At 50.1% G+C, this 15,908-nt stretch overlaps 1 protein-coding gene across 1 annotated transcript in view; it reads left to right on the forward strand.

Annotated features, from left to right (window-relative positions):
* Positions 1 to 3,315: 3,315 nt before the first annotated feature.
* The window catches only part of SH3RF1 (SH3 domain containing ring finger 1), a 159,641-nt gene continuing 147,048 nt past the window's right edge, over positions 3,316 to 15,908 (forward strand). The window contains exons 1-2 of the mRNA XM_060015313.1: positions 3,316 to 3,431; positions 4,782 to 5,256. Coding sequence (XP_059871296.1) covers positions 4,864 to 5,256 — 393 coding nt within the window. The 5' untranslated portion in view covers positions 3,316 to 3,431; positions 4,782 to 4,863. The remainder of the gene's footprint in view (positions 3,432 to 4,781; positions 5,257 to 15,908) is intronic.

Here is a 15,908-nt window from a genome sequence, read left to right on the forward strand (position 1 = left end):
TATATCCACTAGTTTGTTGTATTTTTTAGATTCCACATATAAGTGATATCATGCAGTATTTGTCTTTGTCTGACTTATTTCACTTAGCATAATGCTCTCCAAGTCCATCCATGTTGCTGCAGATGGCATTATTTCATTCTTTTTATGGCTGAGTAATATTCCATTATATATATATTCCTATATATATTGTAATATATAATATTAGATTAATATTCCATTATATACAATGTATAATATATGTTATAATATATTAGATTAATATTCCATTTTATATATATATATATACACATATATATATCACATCCTCTTTATCCATTCATCTGTCAGTGGACACTTAGGTTGCCTCCATGTCTTGGCTATTGTAAATAGTGCTGCAGTGAACATTGGGGTGCATGAACCTTTTCTAATTAGGGTTTTCATTTTTACCATTTTTTTTGGATAAATACCCAGGCATGGAATTGCTGGGTCATATGGTAGTTCTATTTTTAGTGTTTTGAGAAACCTCCATACTGTTTGCCACAGCGGCTGCACCATTTTACATTCCCACCAACAGTGTAGGAGGGTTGGAGGAGGAATTAGTTTTGAAGGTAGCTCATCATCAGACACACGTATGTATACGTATGTGCAAGCACGGTACCAGAGCTTACCAAAAAGCACTCTGGACTGGGAACTGAAAAGTCTGATTTGTGTCAGAACGTCATCACTACGAGCAATAACTTCTTGACACCTCATTATTTCCTGTCTGCAACATGGGGATGATTATATCTGTCTTCACCGCTTCAGAGGGTTGCTGAGAAGATAAATGAGATAGCGTTTAGGGAAGCACTTTGAAGTCTTGGTTGGACAAGAACTGTATAAATCCAAGCTACCATTATCATGTCAGGGTGTGTTTATTTTTCATGTATCTGCTCAAAGTCACAGGGGCCATGAATATATCATGTGTACATTCTTTCCTTCAGGTTCAGTTCCCAGAAATGATCAGGTGAACATGTTTTTCTTTCCCCAACTCTCCCTTCGGCTGTAGTATTCTCTCGACAGTATTCTGCAGTTATTAGTGTTGTTGAAAACTTTTTAAAGACCCTGGGAAGAAAGAATTTGGCCCAGTATAACTTTTCCCAGGTAATTCTTGGCTGATAGAGATAATGATGATATCTTCCTTTAAAAGAGATGTACAGGTTACAAAGAACAAGTGCACTGTCTCATAGAATCCTCAACAACAGTCTAAGAAAGGTATGATTTTTTTTCACCATTTGACAGAGGAAAGATGACTCAAGAAGTTCAAGTAATTTGCCTAAAACTTCACTGTACAGTTGGAGTAATTAAAGCTAATCAAAGAGCTGCATTCTAAAAAATAGAGTGAATGAGCAGCGGGGATGTTGAAAGAACTGAGCCATGTCCCAGGTGACATTCGTCAGAGCTTCTCCCATCCTGGAACCCTGGATGCAGTCTCCAGGTCTTTGATAATGGGTGCGCGACTAGGCTTTTTCTGGTCTGGAGTTTCAAAAGCTGGACCATTCCACCCAGGACCTTGTGTACTCTTCTCTACATACAAACAAGCAACCAAAATAAGACCAAAATAAAGTAAAATTGTCCCTTGGTCTCCAGAGTCATTACCTGGTTAACTGTCAGCTTTCCCTTGGAGGACACAAAGAACATTCAGGTTTGCTTGAGGTGACCTGTGAAAGAGGTCCTTGGGATGGTGGGGAGAAAACTGGACTTGGAATCCAGACATGAGGCTGAGTCTTGGTCCAATGTGGCTTACTGTGATGAGTGAACCTATTTGAGTTTTGGTTTTAATAAGTGTAAATGGCATAGAATAATGGTTATCTGTTTAATGTTTATCTGTTTACTGACCGTGACCTTCCAATCAGCCTCCCCTTCAGGCGTGCAGTTGCAGGTGCAGAAGTTTATGGGCTAAGCAGTCACTTTCAGAGTGACTTGTTGGTGGATTACTGGATTAAAAATGCTCTATTCTGATCATTTCTTCCTTTGTCTTTCTCAACTCAAATGCATGTGTATTTGCTCACTGCTTTTTTTAATCAATGTTTTTAAATTGGAGTATAGTTGATTTACAACGTGGTGTTAATTCTCCTGTACAGTAAAGTGATTCAGTTATACATATATATTCTTTTTTCATATTCCTTTCCATTCTGGTTTATCACAGGATATTGAATATAGTTCTCTGTGCTATACAGTAGGACCTTGTTGTTTATCCATTCTCTCTATATGTATTTGCTCACTTCTAATGGAGGGGAAGTGGGCTATCCTTTCTGGTACTCATACAGTAGGGCTGTGCACATAGTCATCCATTAGCACAAAGCTAAAGAGGGAAGATGGACAGAGTTGCAGTGGGGACTAGATGACCCCATCTCCAGCGTTGAGCAGGTGACTGCACACAGTGAGGGAGAGATAGCTGTAGTGTCACAGCGGGTCCTTACTCAGGTGATTCTCCTTTGTCTGCACTGGTTTCGCTGTGGCCCTGGCTGGAGACTAGACGCTCATCAACTCCCTTCAAATGGTCAGGCTGGTTAGAGGTCGGCCATTGGTTTCTCGAAAAGGCGTATCTGTCACCCTTTCTCCTTATTTTCTGCACACCTTTGAGGAGGGTATTTGGGAAAACTTTTTGTTATGTGGATGGCAAATGCAAATAAAATGACAATTTTTAGATCAATGACAAATTTTTAACTTGTTTTACCTCTAAACTGAGGCTGAGAAACAAACCCCCAAACCTGTGGACAACGTGTTTTTCCAAAGGACCTTTCGGTTTACAGGTGTGTGCCGGGCTTTACAGGTGTGTGCGGGGGCCCCCCAGAGGCCGCGGGGCTGGTTCGGGCCACACGGGCCCCGGGCCAGGCTGACCCCCGGGTCCCGGGCGGGTAGGACGGGCCTCTGGGCTGGGCGTCCCGTCGACCCCGCCTTCCGGGTCCTGGGCCGGGTCCCGAGGCTCGCGCCCGGGTCTGTGTCCGGGGTACCTGGTGGCACCCGCTCCTATGCGGGCAGCGCGTCCCCACTCGGCCGCGCTCCCAGCCTCGGCGGCGGCCTCTCAGGTCCCCTCCCCCGTGCCCCCGGGACCTACCCTGGACCCCGGCAGCGCCCGGGCGCGGGAGGCGGCCGGCCGGCCTCCCCAGCCCGTCCTCCTCCTGCTCAGTCTCTGCTCTCCGCCCTCCTCCTCCTCCCCTGCTCCTCCCCCTCCCCTCCCCTCCCCTCCTTTCCCCTCCCCCTCCTTTCCCCTCCCCTCCCCTCCCTCCTCGCCCCTCCCATCCCCTCCCTCCTTGCCCCTCCCTCCTCGCCCCTCCCCTCCTCCTCCCTCGGGCCCGGCAGGCGGCGGCGGGAGCGCGCAGGCAGCGAGCGGAGCTCGGTGCGGCCGCGGCGTCTGAGGCCGGTGAGCGGGAGAGCGCGGGGCGTGCGGACAAAGAGGGCGCCGCGCGGAGGTAGGACCTGCCCCCGGCCCCGAGTCCCCGGGCCCCCGCCCCCCGGGGCCGGGTTAGAGCGGAGCTGGGCGGCCCGGCCCGGCCCGGGTCACTGCGGCGGCGGCGCGCGCCCGGTCGCGCGGCGGGAGAACCTGGCGACGCTGGCTGCGGGCGGTCCTGAGCTCCCGAAACTTCCCGTGGGCGCGGGGCGGCGGCCAGGCGGCGGGGGGACCCACCCGGCCCTGCCGGCCCTGGCCCGGGGTCTAGGCGGACGGCCCCCTGCACCAGCCCCGGCGAGCGTCTACGCGGGCGGCTCCCGGCACCAGCCCCGGGGTGTCTGCGCGGGCGGCTCCCGGCACCAGCCCCGGCGTGTCTGCGCGGGCGGCCCCCGCCCCTGGCTGCGGGCGCGTCTACACCGACGGCCAGGCACCTGGACCGGCGTCCACGCGGGCCCGCAGTACCTGCGGCGAGCAGAGGGGCGGTCTGACCCCGCCCCGCCGTCAGGGGCAGCAGATCCTGCCGACCTCCACAACGCCACCCGGTTCCCCTGGACACGTCCGCACTGAACTGGGGGTAGGGGAGAGCGGTGCAGGCTCTGGTTTGAACGCTCTTTTCCTGAATGGCCCCATTTTCATATTAAGCCCTCGGTTCTCAGTCCAGCATTCCATTCTCAAATTCTTTGGGTGATAATTTTGCCAGATTTTCTGAATGGGATTAACACAGGCCGTTCAGAAATCGTTTCTGAGTTTGGCAACCGCTGCCCTGATGGGTGCTGTTGTATTTGAGCTGCTTTCAGGACCGTCTTTAGCGTGTTGTTTAGAATTGTGAACCTTCGTCTCGTTTTGGTTGGGCAGGATTAAACAGTTCTATTTTTAAGAGCAGCGAAGAAACATATGCATTTAATATTGGGACCATGTGCCACAGAAATCACATGAGGTGCGGTTTCTTAACCACCAGAGTGGCTTAAATACTGGGAACTTGGGATTGGAAAGGGATTTCAGGTGGAGGAAACGTTCCTTTGCCACTTTCACCTTCTCAGGTGAGTTGAGTTTACTAAGGCAGCAGATTTCACTTTGAGAGCCGAAGAAATTATGTTCTTATTACGTTTCATAAATCCTATTTATGGGAAGAGTCCTGAATAGTACTTGGTAGCTCTTTCTGCACGCTGAACTAGATACCTTTACGGACTCATTTTGAATTTCTTAGAAAGCCTATTTCAACGCTGGAGTTCAGGCCCCATGTTCCAGAGCAAGGCTACGCTCTTCAGAGGCAGTACTTTTGTGTGCTTTTTGGTTCCTGGCTCTCCTCTGCACCTTTCCCCCAGACGATCACACTTTTCTGTCTTTTCTTCCTCTGCCCCGGTGCCCCCAGAGCAGCGTCTGACATGGATGTTACATGAGCCACTCTCAGGGTCGCGTCGCGTGGAGCGTCTCCCTCGGTGAACTAGAGGAAGATGGATGAGTCGGCCCTTCTGGACCTTCTGGAGTGTCCCGTGTGTCTGGAGCGGCTCGACGTCTCTGCCAGGGTCCTGCCTTGTCAGCACACGTTCTGCAAACGGTGTCTGCTGGGCATCGTCGGTTCCCGCAACGAACTCAGATGCCCCGAGTGCCGGACTCTGGTTGGCGCGGGCGTGGAGCAGCTTCCAAGCAACATCCTGCTGGTCAGACTGCTGGATGGCATCAAGCAGAGGCCTTGGAAACCCGGCCCTGCGGGGGGCAGTGGCACCAACTGCACCAACGCCTCGAGGGCTCAGAGCAGCGCTGTGGCCAATTGTAGCTCGAAAGATCCACCTTGCCCCCAGGGTGGACAGCAGCCTCGGGCGCAAGCCTGGAGCCCCCCGGTGAGGGTGAGTAGCCTGAAGAGGCAGTGCGGTGGGTGACTGTGCTGATGGCCGGTGTGTGTTCTTTAGTCTTTGGATGTTTTCTAAATCAGCTCATGGCTAAAGGAGTCACGTTACTGGAACAGATAGGAGGAATGAGATTGGATATAAATAATTTTTCTTGTTTTTAAAATTCTCTCCCAGATGGTGGGCCTCTATTACGTTTTAAGATAAACCTTGGGAAACAGTAGCAATTATTCAATGAAATCTAAAATACAGAAGTTTTTTATGCCGAGTTTAAAATGGACATTTGGTGCGGTTTTACCTTTTCGATGGCGTTGGGAGAGCCACGAGTATGTATGTATGTGCGCGTGTATGTAGACATGTTATAAATATGTGTGTGGGTAGATCACAAGTAGGACATCGAGCTTTAATTTTTAAGTGGCTTGGAGCCATTCTGTTGGTTTTATGAATGCACAGCACAGAATTTTCTGGTTGGAGGAGTTCTTAACAAATCATGGCCACAGGTAGCAGAGTTTTGTTGCTGTAGCAACAAAACGTCATTGAGAGCCATGCTAAGACAGCAGAGGATGTAGCTTTATGTTGGGTTTTAGAGGGAGTGAAACGAAATGTTTCCATCAGAAAGATTTTTCTTGGGTTTTGGGTTTGGGCTGAAATAATTTGAAGTGAGGCTAAATATCTGGGCAGTTACCACGACTGAAATTTCTAGAAGGTAAGGTCTTTTGAAGAAATGTAAATTATGTTGCCGGTGACGGCACCCCGTGAAGGCATGCTTTTCTCATTTTTGTAAACCTGAAAAGTAGTTGTGGACATTCGATAATTAAAGCAGTTTCAATTTTGTCGGAAGAAACAATCTTGATAATTGGCCAAACTGAGAGAATCCATTTTTAAAGAACAGTTAATCTGGATGAGAATTCTTTTTTCAAATATTCGTTGTAAACACTCAAAACCGGCTTTTTTCATGTGAGGTAGGAATAACCCTTTGGGATGGCATTAACCAGTGTAAATTCACAGATGTGGCCCTCTGGGAGCTGTAGGGAATGACTACCTTCTAACCATTCTTTTCCTTTCTTCTCAAGTTTATCTTTTACAAATGATGTATTTATATCACTAGATGCAGAGTACGCAAAGTGTTTTAATTGCTGGAAAACAGTTTTATCCCCAGGCTCTCAGGTTTCTTTTGGGTCATATTTAATTTTTTTTTTTTTAAAGTTAGTGAGAACTTTGGGTTCTGGAGGTTTTCTTTGCTTATTTGAAGCCCCCTAGTTTTGAAATTGGTCTGCTTATTTACAGCGTTTTCTTAGATTGCCTTCTTTTAATGGAGTTTACACGACTAGTATCTGTGGCCTCATGAATATTTCAACCTCAGAACCATGGTTTCTGAGACACCCGACCTAGGTCTGCTTCGCTTAATTAGGGGGTAGATTTGCTTCCTTGGAGGGATTTTGTTTCCTTGTTAATTAGACTGGAGAGGCCCAGCTTCTGGCTGTGAATAAAAGTGTCTCAGTTGTTGACACGTTGCCTTACCTGTTGTGAGGAATGTGGTGAATGTTTGATTACTGATAAAAAGGAATTTAAGAAGAGGGCTCAAGCATTCAGCTCAGTGTCCTTTGGATTTTAAGTTTTCTTTCTGATGTGGAAACTGACGGTGTGATGTTGGAATGTTCATTTATTTGAACTGCTAATCTCCCAAGGTTGAGCTTCACATTTCTTAGGTACATTATTCTATGATTTTGATGATGTCAGTATTATTTTTCTGGCTGATATGATTTTCCTGATTTACTTTATGTTTCTTCTTTGGCATGAGAAAAATTACTTGCCAAGAAGCTCAGTTGAGCTTGAGCCTTAAAATTTGGATAAAGTAGTTGAGGCCAGTAAAAGCAGGAGATGATCATGTCTGTTACTTTGGGGGGGCGGGGGGCACAGAGAGTGGAGGACAAGACAATGAACAGACAAAATTATTCAGTAATGTGGGTTGATGCAGATGCTGTAATTCTTGTCAAAAGCACTTCTTTTCCCCCCAAGTCTAAAATAATTTCTCATTAGCAATTACTGGTACCTTCTACTTTGAAATATTCAAAACAACCAGGGCTACGCAAACAGCCCAAGGACCTGAAAGATATATACATTTAAGAAAACGCTCCTCTTAGTTTTTACTTTATTTTATTTTTAAAATTTATTTTATCGAAGTATGGTTGATTTACAATGTTGTGTTAGTTTCAGGTGTACAGCAAAGTGATTCAGTTATACATACATATATATATATATTTTATATATATATATATATACACACACACATGCTTTTTCAGATTCTTTTCGATTATGGTTTATCCCAGGATATTGAATTAGTTCCCTGTGCTCTACAGTAGGACCTCCTTGTTTATCCATTCTATATATAATAGTTTGCATCTGCGAATCCCAAACTAGAAAATGCTTCTTTTAAAAGTGAGACCCGTGGAGTTGTCAGCTAGCCCCTGAGGTGTCCCCTGGGTGAATGACATCATAAATCCTAGATCCTCAGCTGTTCTGACTCGACCCGGGGGTGTGAGAGCCTGTTCCCACGTGTGGTGGAAGCCACTGCTGATACCACGTAGGATGCTGTTTGGTTATTGGTTATGTTCTGCGTTCCATTAGATCGTGGCCATGTGGCTTCCTCATGCGTGTACCTCAGGGAGACTGGGTGTTATCAGCAGATACGAACATTTCCAACGTGTGACACACATCTTGTTCCCAGAATTTTAGTGTTTCCTGCCTCATAGGAAGGAAGAAATGGAAGAGTGTTGGGTCGGCGTCACCACTGGAAACCACCAGCTCTTTACGCCAAGTAAAGAATCCCTGCTGGTTTGGCGCCAAAGTGGACCAGTGGGACGAGGAGCAGGGAGCGGGTGGCTGCAGATACTTGCTTCCATGGGCTGAAAAATACCTGCAGAAGGTGGATTTTATATATATATAAGTATGTACAGAGTTCGATGTGGACATGTTTGATTAATCCCTATAGAATTGTGACCTAGTGGAATAAATTTCTGCTTTCTAGCTGTGGCTCCACTGGTTCCAGGTCTGATACCTGTGCGTGTATCTGTCTGTCTAGGTGCTGATACTTAATGATTTCACACTGCCGCTCCCTCAGAGCGAGCATATTCAGCAAACACTGATCACATGACCCCTGATTTACACTGACTTGCACTTGTATTCTTTCCTTTATCTAGCAAATATTTATCAAGCACTTACTAGGTACCAGGTACTGCCCTAGCTGCTGGATGGATAGTGCTGGGCAAACCAGACGCAGATTCTGCTTATGAACCTGTGTGTCTGGTGGGAGAGACACACCTGTAATAGCATGATAACAGTACAGGTAGGTCATTACAGGTGCTAAGTGTTAGGCTGGGAGCTGGGGAGATGATAGGCGAGGGCCTGGTTTAGTGCGTGTGTGTCTGTCTGTGTGTCTTCAAAAGCTTCTTCAGGCCGGGGCATCTGAACTGAGGTCTTAAGGGTGAAATGGTATTAATTAGTTGAGAGGGGTTGGCGGGGAAAGGGACAGAGTATTCCAGAGGTCCTGACCTACGGCCGGATGCGGCAGAGCTCCCAGGAAAAAACAAGGACAGTGAGTGAGAACAAAGCGAGGGAGGGGCTAGTGACCTAAGAGGAGGCCTCTGGTGCAGCGCTGGGCGGGGAGCCACCCAGGACCGCGTGGCCATACTGGTCAGTGCCCTGCCCTTGGGGCCGGAAGGAAGGGTCCTTGGGACCGAGATGGCCATCGGGCTCAGGACATGCCTGGAGCGTGCCTCAGAGGTCTGGGGGACGGGGAAAGAAGAGGGGCACAGGGGAGCTTTCCTCCCTGCTGCTTTCATTTCTCCATAGTGCCAGCGCCCTCTCTCCCTGCAGCTGACTGTTAGGGGCTGAAACGTGTCCCCCCAGGCTCATAGGTTGAAGTCCTGGCCCCCAGGTCTTTAGTGTGAGGCTGCGCTCAGGAGTGGCACCTTCGAAGAGGTGCTTAAGGTGAAGGCAGCTTACGCGGGTGCGTCCTAATCCACAGTCTGGCGTCCTCCTAAGAGGAGATCAGGACGCAGAGCCGGGTAGAGGGGACACGGCCAGCCCTCTGCACGCCGAGGAGAGAGGCCTCGGGGGTAGCCAGCCCCGTCGACATCTTGGTCTCAGGCGCGCAGCCTCCAGAATGATGAGATAAACGCCTGTTGTTCAGTCGGCCGGCCTGTGGAGCCCCAGTGCCGCCCGTGGATGGGCTCCTGCGGGTCAGCCCCGCGTGGCTTCGGTCCCCTTGGTCCCCTGCGCGCTGGCAGGGCTGGGCCTACAGGCCTGTGGGAGGGCGGGGTCAGGCCTCTGCGCCCTTGGATGCTGAGTCGCCTCGAGTGGACCTTCAGCCCCTGCCAGCCCCACTGGTGGAGCCTGGCCGGCTGGACTGGCGGGGTCCAGGAGCCGGAGGAGGGTGGGGAATGGGGGAGGGGGGAGGGGCTAACGCCGTGGGGCGGGGCCGCGGTCGACCGTGCGCGTTGGGGAGAGTGGGCGAGCACGCAAGAAACAGCAAGCAAGGCAGCAGGTGGGGAGGCCCCGAACTGTGCGGTGAGATACAGGATCGTGCCTGTAATGAGGGTCGTGGAGGAGGTGGGCGAGAGTGGGCAGGACCCGCTTCCCCTGGCCAGGGGGTGGCTCTCAGGGCACAGCGGGGACCATCCCTCCTGGACCCAGGAAGCAAGACTTCCAGGTAGTGGTTTGGACCGAGGGAGAGGTTTTGATGTTTCCCAGTGGCCGAGTCTAAATAGAAAAAGGTGTTTGTTTTTGCCAAACACTGTGTTGCAGACGTTCTTGACCTCTTCTTATTTATTCATCGTGTCATCCTTGACCCCTGCTCAGTCCTCCTGTCCACCTCAACCCTGGCCGCTCCCTTGTTCCTGAGTCAGGCCTGCATCGAGGCTCAGGGCTGGGATGGGCAGGGAGCCTGTGTACAACAGGAAAATGCTGAATGAGTTTTCTTTGTATCACATTTGTATCTTGTGACTGTTACCGTGTAAATCTCAGACAACCCTCCGCAGCTAAGGAGTATTGTTATTTAAAAAATGTTCAAAATGTAAATTGCAAAATGAGTTCCTAAAAACATTCTGGCTGTAAAAACGTTCGCCACTTTGGAAGTATAATGTGTGTCCTTCTGTGTCTCTTCTCATGTGTTTATATGTGTATGCATCTGGTTGTTTTGATTCCTGACATAAGTGGGATTCCGTACTCTGCATATCTGATGACTAGAATATATCTGGGAAATCTTGTCATGGCTCAGCACATCCACCTACCTCGTTAAAAAGAAAACACCTGTTTATTGAGGTATACTATACCTACGGAAGAGTGCACGAATTGTGAGTGTACAACTCACTGAATTATCATGCTCCATGCTTTTTAAATGAGTGTATACTGTTTTTCTCTCCATTAAAAAAATTAAAGGTAATATGTGCTCATAGTAAGAAATTTGTGGTAGAGAAGGATGTAAAGGGGAAAATCAAGGCTTCTAATCTGTCTGTCCCTAATCTCCAGAGGTGAGCACTGTGCAGAGGTTTTTTTGTGTGTTCCCCCCCCCCCCAGGAAAAAACTGAATAGAAATAGGATCGTGTTATACGTGCTATTCTGCAATTTGAGGTTTTCTCTGAAATGGCGTCTCTCTCAGAGCTTCCCGTCTGCTCTCGTTGCTGGTCAGGAAGGTATCCTCGTTTTATGGATGAGGGAAGGGTAGCTGGAAAGGCCTAGAAACTCGTGCAAGGCCCCCCGCTGTCAGGATGGAGCCGGCCACCACCCCAGGCCTGTCTGCTCCCTGCTTCGCCCCCTTAACCGTGTCCCCCTCGTCCTCGCGCTGCTGCGGCCCTGGAAGCTTTCCTCAGTGTAACTAGCGGGGCTAGTTACAGCCACCGTCCCTGGTGCCTGTTTTGTTCTGATAAAAAGGGGCAGGCGGCCCCCATGCCATGGAGGTAGGTGGGCCCAGCCCTTCCCCGGTGTGGCTGGCACACTGGGAGGTGTGGAGGTCCGGGTTGTGTTGGCCGCTGCTCGGCTGCTCTGGGCTCTGTTTCCCACCCCGCCCCACGCCACGTGGGCCTCTCACTGTTGTGGCCTCTCCCGTTGCGGAGCACAGGCTCCGGACGCGCAGGCTCAGCGGCCATGGCTCACGGGCCCAGCCGCTCCGCGGCATGTGGGATCATCCTGGACCGGGGCACGAACCCGTGTCCCCTGCATCGGCAGGCGGACTCTCAACCACTGTGCCACCAGGGAAGCCTTGGGCTCCGTTTCTTCACAGGAACGCAGAACTGGAGGGCCCGAGGCTCCACGCGGGGCCCGGGGCCAGGATTGCTGAGTTTGGTTCACCCGTGACTCTTAAGAACTTTGTGGTGCCTGGCCCATAGGACACACTCAGGAGAGGTTTGTTGAACGTGTATTAGTTTCCTGTGGTCGCTGTAACGAAGCGCCCCCGGCCGGTGGTTGAGAACAACAGAAGTTCTGGGGCCAGAGTCGGAAATCCAGGTGTCGGCAGAGCTGTGGCCTCCGCTGGCTTCTGGGGGCTCCCGGCACACCCCGCTGTCCTCGGCTTGTGGACGCACCCCTCCTGTCCCTGTCTCCTCTTCACAGGGCCTTCTGCCCGTGTGTCTGCGTCCCCATCTCCCCCCACAGCCGGGCGGGCGCGGGGTGCACGGTATTGGGGGTCCCGTGCGCCCCTGGTGGAGCCACTGCACGCCGCGCCCAGGATGGCGAGGACTCGGGTGCCACTCGGGCGTGGGTCAGGCGGGCTCTGCGCAGCAGCACAGCGTCCTGGGGTGCACACCTTGCCCTCGAAGCAGCCTTGCTGCTGAGGCACCCTCACTGTGGAACTCAGGCTTCATCCTCCCGAGCTTTTGTCATAAAGACTGCGTATATCTCCTCATTTTTTTCTAACCTTCGAGACTTCTGAGAGCAGTGATGCTAAAGAGAGAACCCGTGAGCTCCAAGCACCCTGTGCGCGGCCCCGCCATGCTTGCCCTTGGCCGAGCCTGTGCCCTGTCCGGAGGATGGAGTGCTGGCCTCTTGAAGACTGGCAGACATGGAGCTGCAGACACAGCTGCTTCAAGGACGGCCCGTGAGTGGGCTCCTCCTGGTAGAGGGGAAGGGGATGGAGGTGCCAGTCCATGTGGTTGGCGGTAGCAGTTAAGGAGTAGATGATTTGTCTTGTGGAACGTGGAAGAAGGTAGCAGTAAGCAGGCTGTGCAAGTGAATTACGTTGCAGTAAACATAGCGCAGAAAGGCAAGGCCTGCCAAGTTTGAACTTTCTTCTCTTAGCCTAAGGAAGTAAAAATTCCTCCAAGTATTTTTTGCAAGGACAGAAATCCTTTCGAAACACTCTGTGTTCACTGTTTATAATTCAGCAATGAATGAACAGGGGTGAATTTTCATTATTTTAAAATGTAGTGAGAACTGCCCAGGATGAAATGCGGGTTTGCTGTAGGGACTCCATCCCTGGGTGTAATTCATGTGAAGGACCCCCCTCCTTCCCCACAAATAATCCAGCAGCGACGGAGCAGAGCCTCAGTGTGGGTACCAGCAGCCCTGGCATCGGTGTAAGTTTCCTGGAAGGGTGTTTGGACACCAAGGATGAACATTAGATTTCTTACGAGGGGATTAAATTCCTGTAGAGCTAAGAAATCTTCTAACACTCTTCATTATATAACTGCTTGGTTTTTAAACATATATCTTTAAAGAACTTTTAAAAAGTTCTTTAACACGTTAAACACATGGATTAAACAATGTATGTAATAAATGAAACCTCAGAGCTTACATTTTTATTTGTCAGCTCATTTGAAGGGACATTTAGTTAGCGGACGTCTCAGTTTTTTTCTCCCATGGTTGAGTTTGTCTTTTAAACACACTCTTTGATATATTATTTCCGGCATTTCATGTTTTTAACCTTTTCTCCCCCGCAGCTGAGCACAATTGAAGTGCGTAAGTCTTTCAGGCTAAATACGTTACCACTTTTGGTCAGTCTAATTACTTTCATTCCGTATTACGTATTTCATAGTATGTAATACCATTAGCATTTTCATTTTTCTGTTTTCTACTTATTTTTATGACAAGTCCATAATATTAGAAGATACGGAAACCCCAAACTCTTGTCATACAAAGGTAGTGATTTTGTTGAAACCGAAGTGTTGGTTGAAGGTCGTCATTAGGTGACAGTGTGAAATATTTGCCCAAGAAAGCCCAGCTGTGGCACCAAAATCTCTGGTCTCGCTGAACGAGGTGCGAGAATGTAGGAAGTGTGACTTGAGGACCACTTGCGTGGTGGTGAAGCGATGGAGCCTTGGTGTTAGTCCTGGCCTGGTGACTTGCAGCCAATGATTTCTGTTCCATAGGCAGGCGTTTCCCCTTCTCTAAAACGAGGGATTTCTGTATCTGAGTTCCTGTGCGGCCCTGAAAATTCTGGCACGATCGCCCAAGCCAGGGCCAGCTCCGGCCGTGAGCTTTTAGGACGGACTGAGGCTGGTGTCTGGGTATCGTCTGGGTGCGGTGACCTGCGATGTGCCTCTGAGTCACCCCGGGACACCGGCATCTCCTCGGTGTCCCCTGGAGGCCCTGCCTGCCACAGGGACCTTCAGACGGACGGCCAGGCTTTCAGCAGGAAGGTGGGGGCAGCTAAGAGCCCGACTTGGGGCTGGTTTGCTCGCTGGGCCTCCTGGGCGGAACGACCTCCCCCTGTTCCGCCCGCAGTGTCATCCCGCTGCCTGAGGCCCCCTACAGCTGGGGACAGGGTGTCCCCATGTCCAGGGATGCTGCCCTTTCGAGGGGCCTGAGCCCATCTCACCGCCGTGCTGTCCCACTCTGACCGGCAGCTGGCGGGCGGCGTATTTTTGCTGAATGCGGGTGGGAAGCAGCTGAGCTTCTCTGGGGTCGCACAAGCCTGGGCAGAGGAGGGCGGTGACTGTGGACTGGGTCCTGCACACAGGGACACGTGGGGTGGGAGTGGGGAGGGATGCTGTTGATAGTTTGCAGAGTCCACGGGAGGCATCGGGGACCGTCTGGGGCAGCGGGGGCTTCATCCGGGGTGGGGAGATGTCCCAGAAAACGGAGGCTCCTTCGGACGGGTCAGGGGGGACTCGGGAGCTGAGTCTTCCTCTGAACGAGAGCTCCTTTCTGAGCGCTGGAGAGCAGACCATGGGGCAGAACAGGCAGGGGGTTTGGCACCAGGCCGACTCCCCTCTGCTCCTTGCTACCTGCGAGGCTCTGCACCTTCCTTAGCCCAACGTTATTCGTGGAGCCGTGAGGGTCCGCCCTGCAGTGCCTGGGCCCTGGGACGCTCAGATGCCAGTCCTCTTTCCAGAAGTGAGAGCTTGGAGTGCCCTCTGTCAGTTACGTGGTGCAGTCAACCTTGTGTGCACGTGCGCGTGTGCACGCGCGCGTGCATGCTGGTGGAGTCTGGTGATTTAATCAACCCACATTTGTAATGTGCACGTCATCAGGCATTTTGTTCTGTTTTAAACAGGCAGCTTAAACTTTAGGTGCACAAGCTGTTCGTGAGTTAGTGACTGCGAGTGATGCCAAATCTGGTTTCGTCCAGGTTCTGCCACTGGCTGGGTGTGACCCTGGGCCTGGGCTGTGAAAGGAGCTGGGGCCCTCATGTCTCTCCTCCTGCTTCTGTGGCCCCAGCGGCCGTGGAATTCCTTGTGTGCTGGCCAGCCGTGACTGTTTCCTCTCCCTCCCTCCCTATCTCTCTTTTTGATGATGTGGGGAAAATAATAGCTGAAATAATTTAAAATACTTATCTTTTGACTTTGTTCTTTGGCATGGTTTTGAAAAGTCTTAGATTCCTAAGACTTCTGTAAGAAAGACTAGGTGTGCTTTGTAGTTTGGTTCTAATTTTTAAAAACTGGTGTTAGGAAAGATTACAATGGCCTCACAAGGGTCCTTTTGGATGCTGGATGTAGAATGTGTGTTTTATTCCTTGTGGCCGATTTTTGTTTACCCCTCTCACCCTTGCCCTCCCCTCCTTCCAGAGCACCCCCGTGATGTTTTTAGATAGACACTCTGGTTAATCTGTCCATGTTTTGGTTCTTTTTATATCTCCTACCTAGAGCAGCTGATCACTTGTTTATGTGACTAGACCCATCTCTGGCTAAATAAGTACAGTTGTGTAGCTGGTAACTTTCTGATGAATTTTGAAAATGCAGCAACAGTGAAGAGCCTTGCAGTGCTTCCACTTTTAATAAGTCTGGATTTTTTTTTTTTAAATGGAGCTTCTATTTATAGTTAAAATATTCACTTCCTGCCTTTGTAGGGTAAGAAAGGACACTGAGTGAACATTTTATGAAGATGATCATGTACTGTATTTTAAAGTCTCTGGAGAAGGACATTTCAAACCTTGTTGACAACTTACTCCAGACGCACACTCTTCGTAGCCAGGAAGTTCTTTTTTCTTTTTTTTGTATCAAATACAAATCCCTGTCGTTGCAGTTTAATCCCATTCCTCTCGTCCCGTCCCTAATGGGAAAGAAGTGCTCCTAACCATCCCTTATCTGGCCTAAATACTGCACTTCCTTTACGTGTCCTCTTAGGACCTGTTTCCTAATGTTTTGATCGTTTTAGTCGCTCTTCTTTGGATGCCCGCCAGCTTCTGCTCGTGCTTGGGTTCCGGTCCAGAGGAGCCC

The sequence above is a fragment of the Delphinus delphis genome, chromosome 6, assembly GCF_949987515.2.
Source record: "Delphinus delphis chromosome 6, mDelDel1.2, whole genome shotgun sequence".
NCBI classification, from domain to species: domain Eukaryota; kingdom Metazoa; phylum Chordata; class Mammalia; order Artiodactyla; family Delphinidae; genus Delphinus; species Delphinus delphis.